General features: G+C 40.8%; 3 protein-coding genes across 3 annotated transcripts; 1 reads left to right on the forward strand and 2 right to left on the reverse strand.

Annotated features, from left to right (window-relative positions):
- The first annotated feature begins 10544 nt into the window (after nt 1–10544).
- K441DRAFT_670586 (arylsulfatase) lies at nt 10545–13223 on the forward strand. Its single transcript, XM_067650302.1, has 5 exons — nt 10545–11122; nt 11180–11497; nt 11664–12156; nt 12248–12357; nt 12633–13223. Exons 1-5 carry the CDS (start codon nt 10607–10609, stop codon nt 12999–13001), a joined length of 1806 nt encoding a protein of 601 aa, XP_067497093.1. The 5' UTR covers nt 10545–10606; the 3' UTR covers nt 13002–13223.
- A 1161-nt stretch (nt 13224–14384) lies between these two features.
- On the reverse strand, nt 14385–17488 carry K441DRAFT_352767 (uncharacterized protein). Its single transcript, XM_067641321.1, has 2 exons — nt 17060–17488; nt 14385–17003 (listed from the first exon to the last, which is right to left on the reverse strand). The coding sequence occupies exons 1-2, from the start codon at nt 17382–17384 to the stop codon at nt 14515–14517; spliced, it is 2814 nt and encodes a 937-aa protein (XP_067497094.1). The 5' UTR covers nt 17385–17488; the 3' UTR covers nt 14385–14514.
- A 2609-nt stretch (nt 17489–20097) lies between these two features.
- Nucleotides 20098–22368, reverse strand: K441DRAFT_682528 (uncharacterized protein; the record flags this gene model as incomplete). Its single annotated transcript, XM_067651587.1, has 1 exon — nt 20098–22368. One exon carries the CDS (start codon nt 22366–22368, stop codon nt 20098–20100), a length of 2271 nt encoding a protein of 756 aa, XP_067497095.1.
- Between the last annotated feature and the right edge of the window lie 412 nt (nt 22369–22780).

Genomic DNA, 22780 nt, shown 5'->3' on the forward strand with positions numbered 1-22780 from the left:
TCATTGTGACACAATCCCCTAAATAGTTTAAGGGGGGGGAACTGATTCAACGTCGCATTGATGCGAAAATATGTCGAGAAATTTTATGTTGCTGCGAAGTGGGGATAAGATACTCATCCCAAGATTAAGCTTATATATCGATTTTATATAAAATATTACGAATATTACCAGCCTTATATTCCTGAGTACGGGTACCAAATTCAGGTGATCTGATTGGCTACCCCTTATCGATAACCCGAGGACCCGAATTGACGTGTTAAGGGATAGAGTTAGCGTAGCTAACCCCGGCTTAGCGCCGAACTAACAACATTTCCCCCTGATACCATACTATGGTATCCGGCATAAATATTGTTAGCTCGACGCTAGACAGGGGTCACAACGCTAACCAGACAAAGCAGAAAAAAACCCTCGTGCTTTAAAAAACCCTCATGCTTTAATACTGTAACCGACTACCGGACCTTGCATATTACCCTGTTTCACCTGCGTCAGCACTACCCTCGTATGTCTNAGATACGTTGGAAATGAGTNATNGGCTTCGGAGTTCGGGGTCTACTTTCATGTATTTATACCACTTGATTTCCATAGATTTACAATAAAGTCGCTCGTTCAATACCCACACTGCAAAGCTTACAAATATTGATGCTTCAACTATGCCTTTACTGACACCTTTAACGATGCCTTTAACGCCTATACGGCGCTCAAAGCACCTAGATCTTACGCGCGATTAGCGTATTTAGTGTTTTACCCTCCGCTTAGCTAACTAGACATATAATGTAATTACGCGCTACCTGTAATGGAACCTTGTAGCAGGAACTACGGTGGGCTCGTTATTAGGCTAGGTGTGTAGGAAATGCAAGTATAAAAGTTAACAACGTAATAATAACTAGTGGAGTGGTTGCCTAATAGATTAACTCTAATTATATTCTAAGAATTACTATAAGGAAGGAACTATCTAGGTAGGGACTAAGGGTCTTTAAATATATAACCGTACTCCTATAAAATCCTTCTTATACGTAATATATGTCTTATATATAAGGTATATAAGTTCCTCTTATTCCTCTCGTTTAATACGTAGCATATTATATAACCTTAGCTACTATTCCTTATTATATAGTTCTACCGGTTCCATCCTAGACTATACCTAAATTAACTAACTAGCTTCTTCTGTCTCTTCTCTAAGTAGTTATAATATTGTACTTAAAGCGTCCGTAACACCATTTCCCTCCTCTCTATCTTTGTCCTTAAAGATTTAAAATATCTCTAAGTCGTTTACTAAAGGTATAATATCCGTTTAATTAATTTAGTTAATATTATTGCTTATTATGCCTAAAGCAATTTCTTCTTTATACGCCCAACATCGTGCTCGTACTATTACTGCAATATTATCTCTTAGTAAGATTATACCGTCTCCGTATTCTCGTTGTTTAAAAGAGGGGTTAGTTTATGTTACGTTAGCGAACCCATCTTTATAATAACCGTCCTCTTACTTAGAGTGCACTAAAGCGAATATTTATTTATCCTATAACGTTCGCTCTTCCTTTAATGCTAAATGTGCGCGACCTATTACTCTTAATAGTCGTCTAGTTCCTTAATTAATTTGTCTTAGGGTCTCGTGTTTAATTTACTGCTGCGCGGCTAGATAGTGAACTATCTTAAGCCCTTACTAAATTATGTCACGGAACGGAGGCAGTGGCTACAGAGCGTATGTATTCGAGGAGTCTACAAGACGTTGCGCGATCGATTGTAAGGGTTAAGGGCGTAAGGAGGTGATATACCTACGCGTAGCTGACATAAGCTGTACGCGAGGTGTACGCGAGAGCACGGGGCTCTCCTATGGAGGCTCCTGCGGTGGGGTTCCGTAACAATTAGAACATTCCTAAGATGCGGAATAGAAGGCCCTAGATGCTTAAATCGCAGCGTCTGCTTATTTGCTTTATCTTAAGAAGGTTTATAAAAAGGTTTATTTTAAGGAGTAAAAACTTATAGAATAAGGTTTGTAGGAACTTGGTAATAAAAGAACGGATTTTCTTCTAATAGAGAAGGAAATAGATCTAAGTAGTTCGGCAACTACTCTTTTTAGGTCCCCCTTAGGTAACTTATTCTTTAATAATCCTTTTTTTTTAATACTACCTAACCTAATCTCTTCTAATACTCCTATACCTTTTTTATAGCATTCTTTAAATTTTCTAGTGGCTTTTAGGTAGTCTTAGTATAGCCTATCCACTTAACCTTATACTATATTTTATTATTAATATCCTTATAACTAACGATCTTTAAAACTTACTATTTATCTTCTTCTTATTCTTTATACGTGTCTACTTTATAAACTAGTGGCTTAATATTCCTGTATGCTGGCTTTAGTATTGCGATATACTATATAGGGTAGATCTTTATTTTAGCTAGTAGGTTTAACTTAAATATAACTAGTGAAATCCTTTATATAATTTTAAAAGGTCCTAGTCTAATATGGTTTAACTTCTTACTTAATCGTTAACTCTTAAAATTTTTGTGTAGTAGCTATACTTTATCTCCCTCCTTAAGATCTGGTCCCTTAGATCTCTTAGCATTATAGTATCTTTTTATTCTCTTTTATACTTTCTTTACTAATTTTATAAGGTCTATATAAAGATTTATTAACATCTTTATCCTTTCTTTAGCTATACTACTTATCTTCTTCGCTTGCTATAGTGATAACGATGTTCTTAGCTTATATCCATAATTTGCCTTAAATAGTAATGTACCTAGTCCTTTTTAAGGTGTTATATTATATATAAACTATATAACTGGTAATAGCGATACCTAATTATTCTGTATATAATTAATATAATGCCTTAGATACTGCTCTAGTATTTAATTTAATCTTTCCGTTTAACCGTCTATCTATAAATAATATATAGTGGAAGTTACTGCTTTAACTTCTTACTCTGTTAAGAATACTTCCTAAAATACTACTATAAATTTTAGATCTCTGTCCAATACGATCTTACTTAGTGCTCTATATCTTATAAACACTTCTTTAATATAAATTCTAGCGATATCTTCCGCTAAAATTTCTTTCGTATAGGCTATAAAGTATCCCCACTTTATAAGCTTGTCTACTATTACTAAGATTACGTTATAATCTTGTCCGGTAATAGGGTTTTTTAACTTTAATAACTTAATAATAAAGTCCTATAATATAACCTCCTATAGTCTCTCTGGTATTTTAATAGGTTGTAGCCCTTTATACAGCTTATGCCTTATTAGTTTATTCCTTTAGTAATCTAAACACTCCTTAGTGACCTTTTTAGCTATCTTTTAGATTCCGTTAATAATATACTCCTCTTAGAGTCTTAACACTAAGCCCGTAGCTCTATTATGTCCTTAAGTTAATCCCTTATAGAACTCTTCTATAAATTGCTCTACTATACTTTTTAGAATGTACTTTACTTCTTAATTTTTGTATATATCCATCTATAGATCTTCTAGTTATACTTTTAGAATTCTTTATACCTAAAAGCTTTCTAGTATCTTATAGACCTTCTTTAGTTCTTTTTAAGTTGCTATAATCTTCGGATAATTATATCTAATTAATTTGTCTGTGTCTTTCCGTAGTAAAGCCCCTAATAGCTTTTTATCATTTTATAGTTTAGCTTTACGGCTTAGAGCGTCTACCTATGTATTATTTATACCCTTAGTATACTAAATCTTAAAATAGTATTTTATAAGTATCTCTACCTATCTAACCTATCTTTAGTTAAGTTCCTTTATTATTAGGAATCCTATTAAGTTCTTATAATCCGTCTTAACTATAAATAGTTTTTCCGTGCCTTGTAAGAATGCTCTTTATTTCTTTAATGCTGTAACTATACCTAATAACTCCTTATTATAAATGTCATAGTTTAACTCTAGTGGTGTTATCTTTTGACTATAGTATGCCACTAGGTGCCATCTATCTTAATGCCTTTATATAAAGTATGCCCCTAGTGCATAGTCTAATGCATTTATTTTTATAACTATCTCTAGTCCTAGTTAATAGATCTTAAGAACTAGCTCCTAGGTAAATAACTCTTTAACTTTCTTAAAGAGTTCTTGCTGTTCCTCTTCCTATACCTATAGTTTTTCTTTCTTCGTTAACCGCGTAAATGGCTTAATATCCTTTAACCATTATGCTATAAACCTTCTATAGTAATTATAAAACCCTAGGAATAATCTTAACTATATAACATTCTCTGGTTCTTACTAATTTACTATAGCCTTAATCTTCTTTAGATCTATACTAAGTTGGCCTAGTTTAATAATAAATCTAATAAAATCGGTCTTCCTGGTAAAGAACTTATATTTCTTAATTACTACTAGCATTTATTCTTCTTGTAGTCTCTTTAAGACCTATTTAATGTGTTCCCCGTGTTCTTCCTTAGTTATTAAATAGATAATAATATCATTAAGGTATACTATAATAAATTTATCTAAGTGTTCTTTTAATACGTTATTAATACATTTCTAAAACGTTGCTAGTGCGTTTATAAGCCTAAATTGTATAACTAATAGTTTATATAGTCCTTTCTTTAACCTAAAGGCTGCCTTTTATTTATTACCTTCCTTAATTCTAATCTGATGGTACGCCCATCTTAAATCTATTTTTGTAAAGATTTGCGTATTACCTATTCTGTCTTAGATTTTGCTAATTAAGGGTAAAGGATACCTATCCTTTTTAGTAATGCTATTTAACTATCTATAGTCGATATACAGCCTTAGTTTGCTATTTTTCTTTAGTATAAATAGTATTGGATAACCTGTTAATAACTGCAATGGTCTAATATATCCCTTTTATAAGTTTTTCTAGATAAACTCTTTTAATGCTCTATTTTCTTCTTTGGTAAGCTTATAGATTGGAAAGAACTTTGGACTTATTTCTAGTTCTAATTCTATCTTATAGTCCTATACTGTATACTCTAATAGCTTCTCACTTTCTGGTGACCATAGTTCCTTACCATACTTATAGTATCTCTTTAGTATATAACTTAAGCCTCGCTTAGTCTTTTTATATATTACTCCGACTTAGTACTATACTAATTTAGCTTATTATTACATCTTACGGCGTTAAGTATCTTTAATATTGACCTGACCTATAATCTAATTGATCTTTAGATTGTATTCCTATAACTAAGGTATGCCTAATACTGCCTTATCCCGTCCTAATGGTAGGATATTAAAAGATATTTTAATTTGTCTCCCTTTAATGGTTATCTAAATAGGTTCTGTTTTAAGATTGATGATCCCTCCTCTGTAGGCTATTAGATCTCCTAAAATTATAACTAATAGGTAAGGTTCCTCCTTTTACCTATAAGGTAGTCCCATTCTTTTAACTACTGCTAGTAAGATATAGTTTCTTATTGCTCTACTATCTATTAGCGCTTTGAACTGCTAATCTTACTATTTAATTTATAAATTTAGGTGTTGTCCTTAAATTCCTTTAAGGGTCTAAGGCTCTATTACTGGCTCCCTCTAGTCCTATAGGCCTCTACTTTTCCTAACTATTAGCTGCTTAATCCTATTATACTTGGCTTACTCTTTAGCTAATGCCTAGTTCGCTTTTTATCTTTAATATGCTATAGATATATATTCTCTAGGTATTCCCACTACTATTATCCGTCTAAGCATTCTTCTGTAAGGAATCTTCCTAGTTAAAGTACTAAGCTTCCTTCCTCTTAAACCTCTGCTAGATGCTATTTATATATATATTTAGCATTCCTGTACTGCCGCTTATTTATTATCTAGTATATTCTTATAGGGTATTTCCGATTCTTTTTCTTTAGATTCTTATGCATCTTATATATATCGTCTATATATGCAATCTATAATAACATATAGTATGCTAGGTGCTTTAGGTTAACTCTTAACTTATCTTTATCCTTGAGTTTAAACCTCTATTGTACTAATCTAAATATTATAACTTTATTTATAGGTACTAAGATGCGTCTCTTGCTTCTCTAGTCCTTTAATTATTCCTTAAGATCTTTTAATATTATTATTAAGGCTCCTTTAATATGTATTATAGCCTTTTCTATAATTAGGTAGTTTTAGATAACTCATTTATCTAACTATATATAGAAATCTTCCTACTTATTATTGTGCCTTTGCCTATACTACTTTTAGTATAGCTGTTAGAGTATATACAGCTTGTCCGTAAGGAAGTATCTTCTTATTACTGCATTATAATAGCCCTTTATATATTGTTCTTTAAACCTAGTTAGGATCCCTAGATCCTCTTTATCTTCTAATTTAATAAGCTACTTAGCTCTTAGTGTGCCTACCCTAGGCCTATTAGTAATTCTTTATACTGGCGCTCTGTCCCTTATACGTCCTACTATACTAGATCTTTTATCTAGTTTCTATTCTTACTATACAATAATTCTTTATCTAAACTCCTCTATGGTTTCCTTTAGTTTATATCTTACGCTCTAATCCTTAAAGTTCTCTTACTTTTTAATCTTAGTATTAACTTTTTAATCTTTAGTCCAAATACTGTGTTCTACTAGTAAGTCCTCTAGGTCTATATATTTGTCTCCTAGTCTAATTACTATTTATACTATAGATTCTCTAATTTATAAAGAAGCTCCTTGCTTCTTATTTATGGGTGTCCTAATTCATACTCCAAATTCTTAACCCCTTTAGATTCTTAATCCTAAGCTTACTTCTATCTTAAGCTTTACTTTAGCCTTAGTTTTATTAGGCTTACTTAGTATTCTTATCTTGTCTTAAGAGTCTTATACCTTTAGGAAACTTCGTCCTAAGCTTATTTATATATTACTAAACTAAGCCGTTACTCTACTCTATTAGTTATTATCTGTTATAGGTCCTTAAGCTTGCCTTATCTTGTTTTAAGAATCTTAGTTATCTTATATTTTGTCTTAAGAATCTTAAGCCTTTAGCCTTTTGCCTTTATTGAGTGCTGAAGTGGTTCGCTATCCTATTTCTCTTACGTCTTGTAAAGCGATAGATATTATGTCTAGTGGGGTCTTAATCCCTACTAATGTTCCCTATTCTGTAGTGGAATTATCTTCTACCTCTGGTATAATATCTCTTAGGTTTATATACTTCTAGTAAGCTGCCTTTATTGCCTTATTATTACGAAATGCTTCGCCTGTGTTAAAATTATTGTCTTTAATATCTAATCTGCGAGCTAGTTTATTAGTTCCTCTATATCTTATAGGTGTTAGCTCTTATAGCTAATAGCTTACGCCGTACTTAGCGTCCTTATAAATTTAGTATGCGTTATTATAATAAAACGCAAAACTTCTAATTAAATATTCTTTTGTTCCTCGTAGTATATTATTATCCCTCTATATATATATATCGTCTACTAGTCTTATACCTTTTACTGCGTAGTAACTCTACCTACTTCTACAGTCTCTAATATAATAACCCTGTTTTCTATAATTTATATAAGCTCCTTCTTTAAACTATTTTTCTTGCTATAGAGTCCGCCTAAATATCTTCTGCTATTAAGATCCCTAATTTAGCCTCTACTCCTTAGACCTCTAATTACTTAATTCTTATTCTCTAGGTTTCTACGGTTGCTTACTCTATCTCTTATAGGCTTCTTTAGTACCGCTTAGGTCTATTAGCTCTACGCTATACTATAGTTTCTAATTTAGCTTTTGTTGTTACGCGCCTTATGCCTTATATAACTGTGAAACTCTATCCTAGCCTTTCTTAGCCTATTCCCTTTAGTAGATCTAATTATTAATCTTAATTACCTAATCTATTAGTTCCCTTAGGGTATCCGCATCTTCTATTAGGATAATTACGTCCTAGATTTTAGCCTTAAGTCCTTATTTATACTGTGCTATAAGCGCCCTATTATTTTACTTTACTTATATTGCTAACGTCTAGAACTACGTTATATACTTAATTGCTAAGGTTTGTTATATAATGTTTTAGAGTTTTCTTTCTGCTATAGTTATTACCTCTAGGTCTTTGAATATTTATATAAGTCGTTCTATAAATTTATTCCAGCTTAAGAATATAAACCGTACCTCTTAGTTAGTAGTTGTTATACTATTCGCTTATATCTTTATAAGGTAAAGCTTAAACTATTTAAGTGCTCTTCCTATTAAAAATAGTCCTATATAGGCTATTTAATCTATAGGTGTTGCTAGCTTTACTCCTTCCTGTGCTACCTTAAAGTGTATTTACGTAAGGAATCCTTTAAGCTTTAATCTCTTTCCTAAGTATCTTTTAATTAATAGTAACTTAACCTTTGCTACGCCTATCCCGTTAATCCTATTTTTTAATATCGCATTATTTTCTATTAGCTAGTTAACTATCTCTTATAGTTATCCGACCGTTATAGGTTGCTATAAGTTAGTGTCTGCTATATTAGTATCGTTACCTAACCTTAAAGTAGTTGCCGCTGTTAATAGCGTTATAGTAGCTGCTTTTAGTAGTATGTTGTTTGACTTTCTATATTAATACCGTAACTAGGTAGTGATTATATAATGGAACCTTATAGCAGGAACTATAGTAGGCTTATTATTAGGCTAGGTGTATAGGAAATGCAAGTATAAAAGTTAACAACGTAATAATAACTGGTGGAGTAGTTGCCTAATAGATTAACTTTAATTATATTCTAAGAATTACTATAAGGAAGGAACTATCTAGGTAGGGACTAAGGGTCCTTAAATATATAACCGTACTCCTATAAAATCCTTCTTATACGTAATATACGTCTTATATATAAGGTACGTAAGTTCCTCTTATTCCTCTTATTTAATATATAGCATATTATATGACCTTGGCTACTATTTCTCGTTACATAGTTTTACCGGTTCTATCCTAGACCGTGCCTAAATTAACTAACTAGCTTCTTCCATCTCTTCTCCAAGTAGTCGTAATATTGTACTTAAAGCGTCCGTAATACTACCTTAGGTTAACGCAACGCTAAGTTTAAACCGTATGTTTAACTAACTACCCTACCCTAAAAAAGCGTAAAGGGTGAAATGCGACTTTTCGGAGGCCTAGGTTAATAAGCTTAAAGTATTTATCTACTGCTTACGTATAAACCGACTTATGTCTTACCTCTACCTTACTACTAGCCCTTTTGTATACTAGAATATTGGTAAATATATAATTTAAAACGTACTTTAGAAATAAGGGTATAAACGATATATTATATGAGTAAAACCTCTACTTTCTAAGCAAAATAAGTTAATTTGGCTTTAATGGGCTCTTAAGCATGTAAACTGGACTTAGGAATAATAGATGGTTATACTTTAGATAGATAAAATATAGGTAACTAGAGGCTAATATTAAAAGCAATAAATTACTTAACGTTAGGGTAAAGAGCTAAATCTAATATATATTATAGATAAGATTTAAAAGCGTCGTAACTGGATATTTTAGGGCTATTTTAATAGTTAAGAGAAGGGACCTTATCTCTTTTAGGAAAAAGAATAGGGAACTATTAATTAGGAGATATACTGCCAACGTATTGTTCCTCTAATTAATAGATAGATATATATAAATCCAGGGCTTTAGCTAATATAGGATGGGGCACCTAGCTACTTAGCTAGTAATATAATTTAGGAGCTTGCTAAGTAAGGGATTTATCCTATTTTCTGGCCCGCCTACTCTCCTAATTTAAATCTAATTAAGACAATCTAGAATTGGATAAAGGACTATATTAAGGAAAGGTATGGGGATATACAGCTCTCGTACGATAAATTACGGGACGCTGTTCGCGAGGCATGGGATATAATTACTAGGGAACAGCTCCTAGAGCTAATTGATTCGATGCACCAGCGCTGTTAGGACGTGATAGACGCTTAAGGAGGATATACAAAGTGGTAGCTAGAAGTTGATAAATATCGTTATTGAAGCACGAGGGTTTTTTTCTGCTTTGTCTGGTTAGCGTTGTGACCCCTGTCTAGCGTCGAGCTAACAATATTTATGCCGGATACCGTAGTAGTACCCCACTATTACACAATCGCGCAATATGGGGCAGAGATTTACATTGGAATTCGGAGAACTCGTTCTCAGGTTCTCGACTATCTAATTCGAGGTTGAGGGAGATGTGGTGCATGCCACTTTTAGAATGGCTGAAGAATATGTCGCTACCGATATCACAGGCGAACTCTGATTGGATAGAGTTTTGTATACAGAAATCGATCTGAAGGACACTGTCTCTTAAGGATTAAGTAGACGGTGTTCAGCATACTATCAACATCGATGTACTTACATTATTTAAGACTATTGGGTTACTAATGATACTTCTGAAGTTATTAGAGGCAATTGTGAGGAAAGAGCGATTAATGAGCGTAACAAGTTGGTTTGGCACTCAGTTCCGATCAGTACTAGCAAACACAATATCCTTGAGGCTAAGAAAACTTCATCCGTCAATTGTATCAAAGGATGTACAAATCACGCGATATGCAAGGGCCCAATAGAGCAGCTGGTTTACGGGTAAAGTAGGGCAGCACGACAATCCTGAACCTTGTAGAGGTCGGAAAATATATGAATTGGAGCACGTAACCCCCCAAATGACATTGCAAAATGTTTGAGGACCTTCCATCTCGTATATACACACCTTCGTTCTGTGTGTTGAGCTGCCCTAAAGGTCGGAATGAGGGTTAAGTTCGCGCCGTTGTCCGGTTTCGGCACTGCTGCCGCCATCTTGGCTTTCGTAGCGTCCCTGTCAACTACAGCTCAAGCCCAGCAAGACGAAGTGTCTATTCCGCGTATCAATCGTGGGACGAACCAGCCGTCTCGCCCAAACATTGTCTTCATCTTATCCGATGATCAAGATGTGCACCTCAACTCCTTGGATTATATGCCACACCTCAAGCAGCACCTTCTCGACCAAGGAACCTTCTTCAGCCGGCATTACTGTACTATCGCCCTCTGCTGTCCATCGAGAGTCAATCTCTGGACGGGACGAGCAGGACACAATACCAATGTCACCGACGTGAGTCCGCCATATGGTGGCTATCCTAAATTCATTAGCCAAGGCCTGAACGACAAGTGGTTACCTGTATGGTTGCAACAATCAGGATACAACACCTACTATACAGGGAAGCTTTTCAACGCGCATTCCGTAATAAATTATAACAATCCTTTTCCTGCCGGATTTAATGGCTCCGTAAGTCCCCTTTGGATCATGTGCTGAAGAGTTTATCTAAGATCGAGGGCGCTGAAGGATTTTCTGCTCGATCCCTATACATATCAATACTTGAACGCAACTTTCCAGCGAAATCATGACCCTCCGGTCAGCCATACTGGCGAATACTCTACAGACATACTTGCACAGAAGGCCTATGGGTTCTTAGATGATGCAGTTACAGCCGGAAAGCCGTTCTTCCTTGGAATTGCTCCTATAGCTTGTCACAGTAATGTTATCCTGCCACTGGCGGCGGCAGAACTCCCCATTTTTACTGCGCCCATTCCTGCAAAAAGGCATGAAACCCTTTTTCCGGACGCCATAGTCCCGCGGACCGAGAGTTTCAACCCAGATCAAGTATGTATATCATGTCTCTTTCTTCAAGGTTTATCGTATTGTCCGGTTTACATTCTATTCTGTTGCTTTCTTATTCGGCTTTACCATATGTTTCATCTACCAACATAAAATACGCCCAGATTTTCTTTTCAAAAAAAGTAGCCCCGATACTGACTTCAGATTTCAGCCTTCTGGTGCGAACTGGATAAAGAAACTCCCTATACAGAATGAATCGAACGTAGATTCGAACGATCGCTTCTACAGACAACGCCTGCGTTCTTTGCAGGTAGTTGACGAAATTATAGACAAGACCGTGCGTCGACTCGAGCAATATGGCATACTGGAAAATACCTACATCATCTACTCCACCGATAATGGATTTCATATCGGCCAGCATCGAATGCAGCCAGGGAAGTCTTGTGGTTATGAAGAGGATATTAATATTCCACTCATTATTCGTGGACCCGGAGTACCGGCGGGGGAAACCACCGATATCGTGACCACGCATACAGATTTGGCTCCTACGATCTTTGACATTATTGGCATTCCTCCAAGGCCGGAGTTCGACGGTATTGCTATTCCACTCACCCAAACGGTGCTTTTAGAAGCAAAGCAAAATAGGTACGAGCATGTCAATGTGGAGTATTGGGGGTTTGCAATTGAAGAAGGAGATTATGGTAGTATGCAGAGCCCCAGCTTCATGTTATATTCTACCTACATAATTTTGTAGGTGTTTTGGACAGGCGCGCTAATTGTAGGATGATCTCCTAGCCACATTTCACTACAACAACACGTACAAGGCAATTCGAGTAATCGGGAAGTCATACAGTCTTTATTACTCAATTTGGTGTAATAATGAGCACGAACTCTATGACCTCGCTGTGAGTTTTCCGTTTATATTAATCAAGATCTTATATTTCTTATGATCAATGCTGCACTACCGTAGGCGTTATAAAAGCATCGGTTGCCCAAACTAACCTACCAATTACACTGCTCTTATGCGCTATATTCGTATGTCCCTACCATTTGAAGAAGCAAACTATCGTATATGAGGGTTGTATAATTCAAGATTGTGGAAATATTGTCTTGCCATAGCTTGAAATACCATCCGTTGCGTCGCAGTTAAAATATTCGTAGCTAACATCACTCATTCAAGCGCGATCCATACCAAATGCGAAACATATTCCCGTCTAATCATTTCAATTCTACGCAAACTTCTAAATCGAAACTCCTTGGTCACCCCTTATCCGCCGTGATATCTCGTTTAGACACTCTGCTCTTCGTTCTCAAGTCGTGCAAAGCCGCGGAATGCGTCCGGCCTTGGGAAACGCTTCATCCGCAAGGCAATGTGCAAAACCTCAGAGACGCCCTATCTCCAAAGTACGACTATTTCTACGAGGTCGAGCAGCGCAGGGTTGCATACACCCGTTGCGAGCCCGGCTATATCATTGATGCTGAAGGCCCTCAGTTTCCAGTAGATGGACTGATTTATAGGGATGGGCATGCCTGGAGTGCTTGGGTGTAATACCTGCTTGTAACCTTGGCTGTTGTACCCAATCCTTGCTCGAATAGCCGAATAATGGTGGCATATTCACTCTCTAGCATAAGTGTTCGTCTTGAGTCTCATTTGATTCCGTAGAGGTTAGTTCGGGCACAACTATCAATTGGCGGTTCGAATGACCAACATCTCGTCCCGCTTCCTACTTCTTTATTCTTCGTAATGGCAATAACTTCACATAACCGTGCCCCACGCCGATCCCCAGACTGTGGATGAGAGCCATAAGATTTCGTCGAACAGGACGATCAAGAATGAGAACTCTGTCGATTGAAGCTGGCTCTAGAAGCTCTCTATATGCATAAGGAAGGCGTAGGCAATAGAAACAGATGGTAAGCAATACGATGGTAAGAAGTAGAGCGATGAGTCATAAGTAGGGTAGTAAGACATAGGGTAGTAGGCATCAAAGATAGTAGTGAGACGGGGTAAGGAAATCCGACTTAGGTCGACATATCCCCCCAGCTACACAGAGCCTTCTGACTGCTGTAGAATATAAAAAGTCACGATATTAATTCAGTATTAAGTTAAAGAAATCCTCTATATAGCTACTTTACCTAAAAATCGTCTAGATTAAATTAAATCAGATCCTTAATATTAACGAGGTTTAACTGAGGTAGAGCCTTTATTAAGACGTCTGCTATTATATTAGTAGTAGATATCTATTTAATATTAATCCTTCCTTTATAAACTTCCTAACGAAGCTAGTAGTAATAGATATTAACGTATTAGAGCTTGGTATTGGGCTCTACGTTACTCTTAGTTAATAGTTAAATTACCCATATATTACTTCGCCTTAATATTAAATCTTAAGAGTACATATATTAGATCCCGCCATAGTCGCGATAGATTCGCGAGTACTACTATCTTTTTAGCCGATATAGCGATGTGAAGGCGGGACACGTTACAGCTTTACTTACTTTGCACGACTTATATTCTACCGTAGTCGGGCCCTATAGAATTACACCCGTCATTATCTATAATAGTTACTCGATCGCGTCTTTTCCTATAACCTAATCGTTAGTACTATATACAATGCACTGTACTTTTATAAAGCTAATTTAGTATTTCTTCTAATAGAAAAGAGGCTGAGCAAGCATGCCTTCTGGGATGATTTACTATCTATAATACTGCCATGCAGGATAAAGTTATTCTATAAAGTTCAAGTTCATATTGTTCAGCATCTGAAGGAGACACCGAGCATGCAAAGCCGTGCCTCCACATAACCCGTTGCAGCCAAGGAAGCTAGTGCCAACCTAGCCAGCTCCCCACATCGCTTCCAGGTATCATAGATGCGTAGCCACGGTGACAAACATCATAAAAGGATGGAAACCGAGACCGGGAACAGATCTAAACGCCCGCTCTGCTCGTTCTAGCTCAGTTCGGCTTCCCAAAACAATGGTCTTTCTAAACTCCAAATGCCTGATTGGGAACAATAATAAGACTCAATAGTCGAAAGCTCCTGAAACACCGCTTTTGGGACAAGCTAGAGCCCTATTCCGATGCCTAGTCTCATGGTACCACCGCCTCCGCTCCCGTCTTCTTCCTCTCCCACTATTCCTCCTATCAGGCCGGCCCTCACATCTGCATCCGGATCACCGTGCCTCATGCTCCTCAAGACACCTCTAGCTACCTTCAGACCGCCCATAAATTCTCTCGTCGCTCGTAATAATTCGCTTTCCAATACTTCAGGCTCGGCATCCCAAAGCAGAGCCTCTGGATCCGGTCCTTTAGGAATAGGGAAGTCTACCAAAGGCCGCCCGTTCGGCCCTGCAGGCGCGCGAAGGCCATTTCGCGGTGGTGCGGATGAAATGTCGACCCGGCTTGTCAATGAATCCACAAAGTCATCAGTGGCGAGTGGTCCAACACTGTAGTCATCCATGTCGGAAGGTAGAGCAGCGAGGCCATCGTCCTGACTCGGGGCACCGGAGCCTTCGAGTTTGTCCCAAAGATACTCTACCTCTTCGTCATCTGCAGAGATATCGGCGGACAGGGGGATCGGCGGACTATTGGTACCGTATTCGGCATCATAAGGGGCAAAGCCGGCTTCATTTTGGGCTGCAGAATGTGCGACTGAGCGGTTCCAAGCGTCCCATGCGGATTGATTGGGACGTTGACGAGTTCCTAGACCATACCCAATATTGTTAGGAGGCGGCTTGGTAGGTTGTTGTGTGGACACGGATTGTGTTTGCGATACTGATGCGCCGCGGCCATGAAAGTTTCCATGATGAGGCGGCGGACCCTGATCAGAGCCGTAACCGTGCTCGGTATCATGATCGTGTGGGGTTAGAAGGCCCGGGAGGGTGTGTGTGGGTTCAGATTGCGACTTAGTATGATAAGAGGCACGATTGTTGTTTTGTGATAGTTGGACTTGGTCTTCAAGATCGAAGGGGTTGCCGTTAGGGAATTCGGTTCCAGCAGTGTAGGCTGAGTCAGTGGCTGAGTTAGTGGCAGAGTCAGCAGTGGAGGGACGTGTCAGTTCAGTGAGATTAGCTAGATCTAGGTCGATCATTGATGTTCGTAGTGGTGAATCGGGGGTAGAGTTAGACTGATAAAAGTCGTCAAATGCACCAATGGGTTCGGTGGCTACATGTCGTAGCTGTGGCCGGAAGCCTGGACCTAGCGATGGGGATGGCTGCAAGGCCGGGCCTTGATCGGGCATGCTGCTTCCTTGAGCTTCTGAGGATTCTCTCGGTGGAAAAACGAAGTCTCTAGTACGTGGATTATCATCAACGGGAGCAGTTAGGATTGGCAGTGTCAAATCCTTATTTGATCGCCGCCGCGCGGTCTGAACGTTCCTAGGCGGTTCCTGGGGCTCATATGAGACTTCCGCCATCGCAGTCTGAAACGTCCATTCTTGCGTTCGACGATTCGGCCTCTCTGTCTGCATTGTTGGGAACCTCCAATCCTTGGTGGCCCGTTTTGTAATCTGATTATGTTGGAATGTATCAAAATCGTCGTCCTCCTCTTCTTCAAGCCCTTTGATTATACGGTTCATCCTAGTGGCTTTTAACGTGTGTACCTCTGCAAGATCTAGACTTGGTACGTCGACAGCAGTGGGGGCGGCGAAGTCGAGGTCAATCACAGTCTCTCGATTTGGAGCGCCGGGGTTGAAATCTCGCAATATAAGGTCAGACGGAGGGCGATCACTGCCAGGACCACTGTACCTGTATGGCGTGGAGTTTTGGTCGAAAAGTCGGTCTAGTCTTCTCTTGCCTCGTTGTACTTGCTCTTCTTTTATCGTCTGCTGTATCTTTGCAAGACGATCAGACGGTTCGGCGGCTCTGTTTATTCCACCGACTCCCGGACCTGCCGGCTTATCGCTGAAAGGATCAGGAAGACCACTATGATCCGCGAACTGCCTGTCAAACTCATCGGTGGTGCTGAAGTTCCAATCACCATCTTCATCATCATTATCAGGAGCAAGTGGATCAGGTGCTTGCGCACCATATGGGTTAAAGAGGGATGCGCGCACTCCCCCACCTTGCTCCCATCGGACATACCGCTCAATAAGCTCTCTTAGCATGCCTGTTGGATGCGTCTTTGAAGTATTCGCAAGGTAGGGGTGGTCAATGATGTTATCGGCTGTAGGGCGATCATCGGGCCTTCCTTCAAGTACATAGGCGACGAGACTTCGAAGACCATCTGAGAATCGTTCGCCTTCCAGGCGAGGCATCCCCTTTTCAAGAAGTTTGAGAGGACTCGTTCGGGCAAACGGAGGCAGCCCTGTTGCCATTTCGTGTATCGTGCACCCATAAGCCCAAATATCAACTTCTGTGCCGTACCTAACAGTTACGGGACGAGCCCTATTCGAGGGGTCTGCTTCCTTCACCCATTCCTGGTGAAGCTCTGGAGCCATCCAGTATGGCGTCCCAACGATTGTAGAGCGTTTTGCTATTGCAGGCTCGAGAACTCCAGAGACACCGAAGTCGCACAATTGTACACGTCCATCCTCTGTGATCAAAATGTTACCGCCTGATGCAGTTTGGTTAGCGCTTGCCCTCACTCGGTGTTTAACCCTTTGGACATACATTTCAGATCTCTGTGGAGAACGCCAACCTCATGGATGAACTTGAGTGCAAGAGCAAGCTCTCGAGCAATAGCGGTGACAAACTTTTCTTCGAGGCCAGGGTTTAGCGTACTCATCGAGGGTTTCATAAGAGTATAGACACTGCCTCCTGGACAGTATTCACTGACAATCCAAAGTTCTTGGTGTACTGGTCGCGCTTCATGAAATATATTCACATAATTCCTAGCCTTGCTATCACGTAGCTGCTGGAGAACACTGATCTCTTTCAGAGTTTCTGAGAGATTTTTGCTCGTCATCTCCTCGTAGTCAACCTTATCCACATCCATGATCTTAACAGCGACGAGTTCGCCCGTGTTGCGATTCTTGCTGAAATCTTATTTAGCCTTTGCATAAGAAGGAATCCGGTTGCACGTGTTATAAGAAGACTGTAAACCAACCTCTTGAAGACTCTTCCAAAAGAGCCTTTGCCGATGAGTTCGAGAAAGTCATATGGGGGAGGTTCGTCTCCACTTCGACGTGCTCTCTCTTCGACAATTTCCTGCATTTCCCTCGCCTGCTGCATCTGCTTAAATTTTGTGCCTACCGCAGCCGGCGGCGGCAAAAGGCTGTTGTCCATGGTCATGATTGTTTCCACCTGCGGCGAAAGAGTTTTCTCGGGTCTGGAGGGCACTTCAGCCAGGAATATGCTGGGCGATTGCTCCTGCGGGGCATGTATAAAATTGTTGAATGGTCTGCTGAAGTTGCGATATGATTGAGGAGCGGTGCTGGATTGGAGGCGTGGAGGGGCGCTGAAGGCTGGAGAAACGGGTGAGACAGGCGAGAAGTCGCTTTCTCTACTCGTGTTTCTTGTTAGTGACGCTGGAAAACGTATACAAAATAGCCTTTTCAAAGACGTATTGTCACTTGATCCTCTAGAGGCATTATGCCTCCTCCAGCTATGGCTAGACATCACTACATCGGAATGTCCCGCGATGTTGATGCCGATGTCGTGACGGGGTTAAGAGAAAGGCGTGAACTTACAAGAAATGAAATGTTCAGGTAGCAGCTCCGTCTAGCTATTATAATGAATAATTCATAGTTTTTCCCATCGCTGGGGAATCCCCTCGTGGGCGAGCCGTGGATAGAGGTTGGGAAGCCCCTCGACCGGAGAGCTGGAAGGGATATCAGACTATCTCCCTCACCCAACGGTGACAGAGAGTTGCCGGGGGAGCATTACGACTAGATAAAATGGGAGCGTTAAGAGGACAGGTAAGAGGGGAGTGGCCTAGTATGAATACTCTACAGGGGTTGAGATGTGAGGGCACTTGGGGATTATCTCGTCCCTTTGGAGTCTAGAAAATGAGGGCCTCCTGGCACTTTCCACGACGCGATTGGCGCAGGGAGATCCCTCCCTTTAACCGCGCTAGTCCCCTTTTGCTTAACGTTGCACGCCCCCACCCGCCTCTGACGTAGCGCCACAGTTGCCAGGGCTAGAACATAAAACCAGATTGATCGCCTGGGCAATATGACACTCTTACATTGTGTATTCACCAGCAGCCTGAAGTGAAATCAAATCGCCATGGCACCAAACAATAGCTGGCTCACTCGCACCATGAATGCTGCGACAGCAGGTATAGGCAATTTCGCCGGAGGAGTTGTGAATGCCGTTGGCAATGGCGTTGCTGGAGCAGGCCGCGGCGCCGGCACCAGGTATGGAGATCCTTCGGCATCTTATTCTTCTTGTCGTAGGGTCGCTGATTCGTATGTAGCATAACCAACTCATCCCGGGATTGGAGCAATAGCATTCGCGAGTATGGAAACAGCATCAAAGACGCGACAGGCGCCTCGGGCCCCCGAGCTTCGACTGCTATCAATCCACTCGGTATGGCAAAGAGTCAGACGAGCGTGAAAATACAACAACAAACTAAGCCAGGAGGTTCCCACAGAGGCACAGCAAGAAATCCATTAGGCTTGGGAAGGTAGGATCCATTGGATGAGAAGTGGGCAAGGTTTTAGGGGTTTTTCACTAAGTATGGACACTCGTGTACGACAGCACAGTTCATCTGACGATATTGGTAGCCATATATTGTCTCTGCAAGCGCAACATCATATCGTTTTACTTGTAGAATTGATAGATTGTCTTAATAATTCATCGTAATTTTGGTTACTTATCTTCCACCTGCGATCCATAGTGTGGTTCATAAGGTTGAGATGCGAACGCCACCACATGTAAGATCAGAGAGCGCTCAAGGTATCCGTATAATAATGTTAGAACAGTTAAAATATAATACACACGTGCTAGAGCGCATCCACATAATTTTTTGAAAGGTAGCGGAGGGGAGATGGAAGTAAAACAAAATGTATCTAGTCTAGAAGACATCGCAAGAGCAAATAATGCAGGATACAAAGCATATCGGAAGGCTCATGAGGGTGATGCGCACATAATTACTCGAATTTCCGGCGCCTTTGAGAACAACAGGGTTGCAAGGTCAGATTAGAGACCTGCATGGTCGCGGGTTGTTGTTCCGATACTTGGGTTGCCATAGTTGACGGAACGGTTTACATATGGAGACGGTGTACTCATGTTGTTGGCTGATTCTTGCTGGCACTTTTGGGGGTTCTAGACTGGATTCTTTTGTAACGCTGCTGAGCTATTGATGCAGATGAGGAGTAAAGTAAGGTGCAATCTTAGAAATACACGACGAGTGATGTGATACTGAAGCTTTCTGTGCGTAACCGAAATTTTGGGGTGTGTTGGCGAATGTTCTCCCTAAATAGCCTAGTGGGAATCGAGTTCAAGTACTGGGGGATGGTAGGTAGTAGGCGATTCACTGCAAGTGACGAGAATATGTTTGAGATAGGTTCAGTAGTGATTCTCATTCGGCTTCCAGCGGAGAGTACGGATACCGTGGACACCATGAAGATATGGTGCGACGAGCTCGTCTGGAAATTGTGTACCCTGACTTAGATGAGTACTGCATATAGATTTTCGAAATGCTTCGAACAGAGCTCGAGTATGTAAGAGTGTGTCGGGACAACCTCTATAGTCTGAGTTATTCGTCACACAACATCGAAGCTGTCAAGATCGCCAGTGCTGAGGTCTGGGACACCCATCTCTTGCTTAGCCTTGTCGATCAGAGCCTCTACCTCCCCAGCAGGGCACTGCCGTACCATGATTACACGTATAAATTCGGACAACAGATTGAGATCAAGCTCTCCGCTTTGCTCCTTGGTCATCGTAGAAGTAAGGGAGCCATCATGATTCATTCGATTCAATCGTCTTTGCAGTATGACCTTGTAAACTTGCTCGATCTTCAAGATATTATCTTTAAAGAGGCCAACGTGATCGTTAGCCAATTGCTTGAACAAGATACCAGCTGTTCGATAGGTTGGGAAAATACGGAAGCTGGACTTCATCGCATGCAGAGCTACCAGAGCTCCAGGGAGGTCTTTTGTGTAGCCAAAGCAGTACATAATGAGGCTGACGATTTCTCGCCGGGGTCCGGTGAGACCTGTGAGGAATCTATCCAATGTTGGCTTCTTGTCGATTTGCCTAGACCATTCGAGCATTTGTGCCATCATTTCTCGTGGGTTCGGGAGTGATTCAAAGCCCCAGGTCTGGTAATCGCCAAGTGCGAGCCTGAGTGTTTTCCACAAGTAATGATATGTTGCGCCATTTGGGAAGAGAGGCTTAATACCTAGAGGAGGGTGCGTCATAGCTTGATATCGAGCCCACACTTCTTCATATTTTCCACGTCGAAGATCGACATACATGAGAGAGTTCATAAGAACACAGTTCGGCAGGGCCTCTAGTTGAGTGAGCATCTCCTGTAAGTGCCTGACGTAGTCCCATTGCCATTGATCCGTGTGATGACGAATGAGGAGTGCAAAGGTATTCTGGCTGGCCATAGGTATGGGTCTCTTAAGAAAGAACGGCATAGGAGGTCCATTTTCGTTTTTGGAGCTTCTCGCAGCAGATTTCCCCTGACTTCGACTACGGTGGCGAAAAGCAGTCTTACGGGCAGAACTATAGTCCATTTTTGTATCTATCATCCGCCACCCCATATCTTCGGCTTTCTGCATGAGCGCTGGCTTTCTTGTTCGGAATAAAGCCGCCAAAAGGAGATCGAAGTGTGAAGCTTTGGATTCAAGGCCACGCTCAAACATGAGTTCTATGACCTGAGCAGCCGATTCCACAGCATTCTTCGACACGATCATCTTCATCCAATGTCTAAATATGCTGCTGTGATACTGCTGAGGAAGGGTAGATATTGCGGTAAGTGCGGCTTTATTAACTTCTTTGATACTGTTGCTAAGAAGGTACATGGCTCTTATCCTTCCTATCACCTGGATGTCACGACCTGGAGTATCATTATTGGCAAGATGGCCAGCCAAAACCATGTCTCGGAATACAGCAGTCGCATGGTCTATCTGTTGGCACTCGAGGAATGCAATAAAGCAAGTATCGTAATCTGCCAAAGCCATCTTTGATGCCAAATGACCCTTCAGGCGGAGGTAGAGAGCCCAGGCATTGCCTCGGTTGTCATGATCCTGAGATTTCGCATGAGCCCGAAGAACAGCGATCATTACACGGGGATCCCATCCAGGGTAGGCAGCAAACAGCTCTTCCATTATATATCTTGCCCGGTGAGTGTTGCTAGACAGTGCGTGCATCCGGACTCCGAGCTCAAGGTGCTCGCCTTTGTACCCGTCCTGCATCCCGCCAAAGGTTTGCTTGTGCTCCTCTTCCCATCGTTCCAACGCATCCTTTTTCTTTCCAGAGATGTACATAGCCTCCAAGTCCGCCAGTCTTTGCCCCAGAGTAGAAGATCTGCCAATTGAGTTCATGTCTTCGACGAGCTGTTTTTGATGGTCCCTGAAATTGGGGTTGGTTTGCGACGGAATCGACTGCGTGTCCCATAATAAGTCCCATGCTCTATCCGGAATAGCCTGGAGTATATTCGGAACATTGCTTTTGGCGTGACAGTACATTCTCCATAGCTTAATCCTGTTGGAAACATTGTGCTTGTCCTTACTTGCCACGATTAAGCAGCGATTGAGGCCATCCAGCCACCTTTTCTGCCCAGCCCCCTTAGCCCTGATATTGACCTTGACGGATTCANCATGGCGCAGTCGATCTCGGATGGCTTCTCCAGCGCCTTGTCTAATATCGACTGTCGTAGAACAACTGGTGGAAGGCCTGTGAACTTCCTGAGACAGATTGGGCAGCCACAATAGATGAGACGGAGAAGAAGTCGCGAGAGATGCCAAAAACCGTGCGCGAGGATAGATGGCGGAGGCTATTCCATTTCGACGTAGGGCCTGAAGCATTGAGCAGGAGTAGAGTTAGACCTCGAGTTATCAGGGACTGCGCGAATATTGGTACTGTATCACTGAGTGACCACCTAAAGTGGAGCCATTAAATGGATATTCGGAAGACCAGGATATGCCCCTCGAGTATTCCTGCAGCCGAAGGCACATAGAAGTGGTGTTGGTTCAGGGAGTCGAGTCGCAAGGCAGAAGAGTTGGGCAGATGAGAAATTCGACGCGATCGTCGGAGAAAGTTCGCGATGCCTGCTGCTTTCGGTCGGTTGGCATTTGAATACACCTTCCTTTCTTCGCTGGATGCATCTTCCCCCGCGATAACCTGCCGATTGAAGCAGTCATGACTGGATATCTAACTTTCTCCAAGTTTCGACTGCCTAATCATAAGCGTCTATCTCCACCATTATACCGCGGAACT

This window comes from Cenococcum geophilum (genome assembly GCF_001692895.1).
Source record: "Cenococcum geophilum 1.58 unplaced genomic scaffold K441scaffold_84, whole genome shotgun sequence".
Classification (NCBI taxonomy): Eukaryota; Fungi; Ascomycota; class Dothideomycetes; order Gloniales; family Gloniaceae; genus Cenococcum; species Cenococcum geophilum.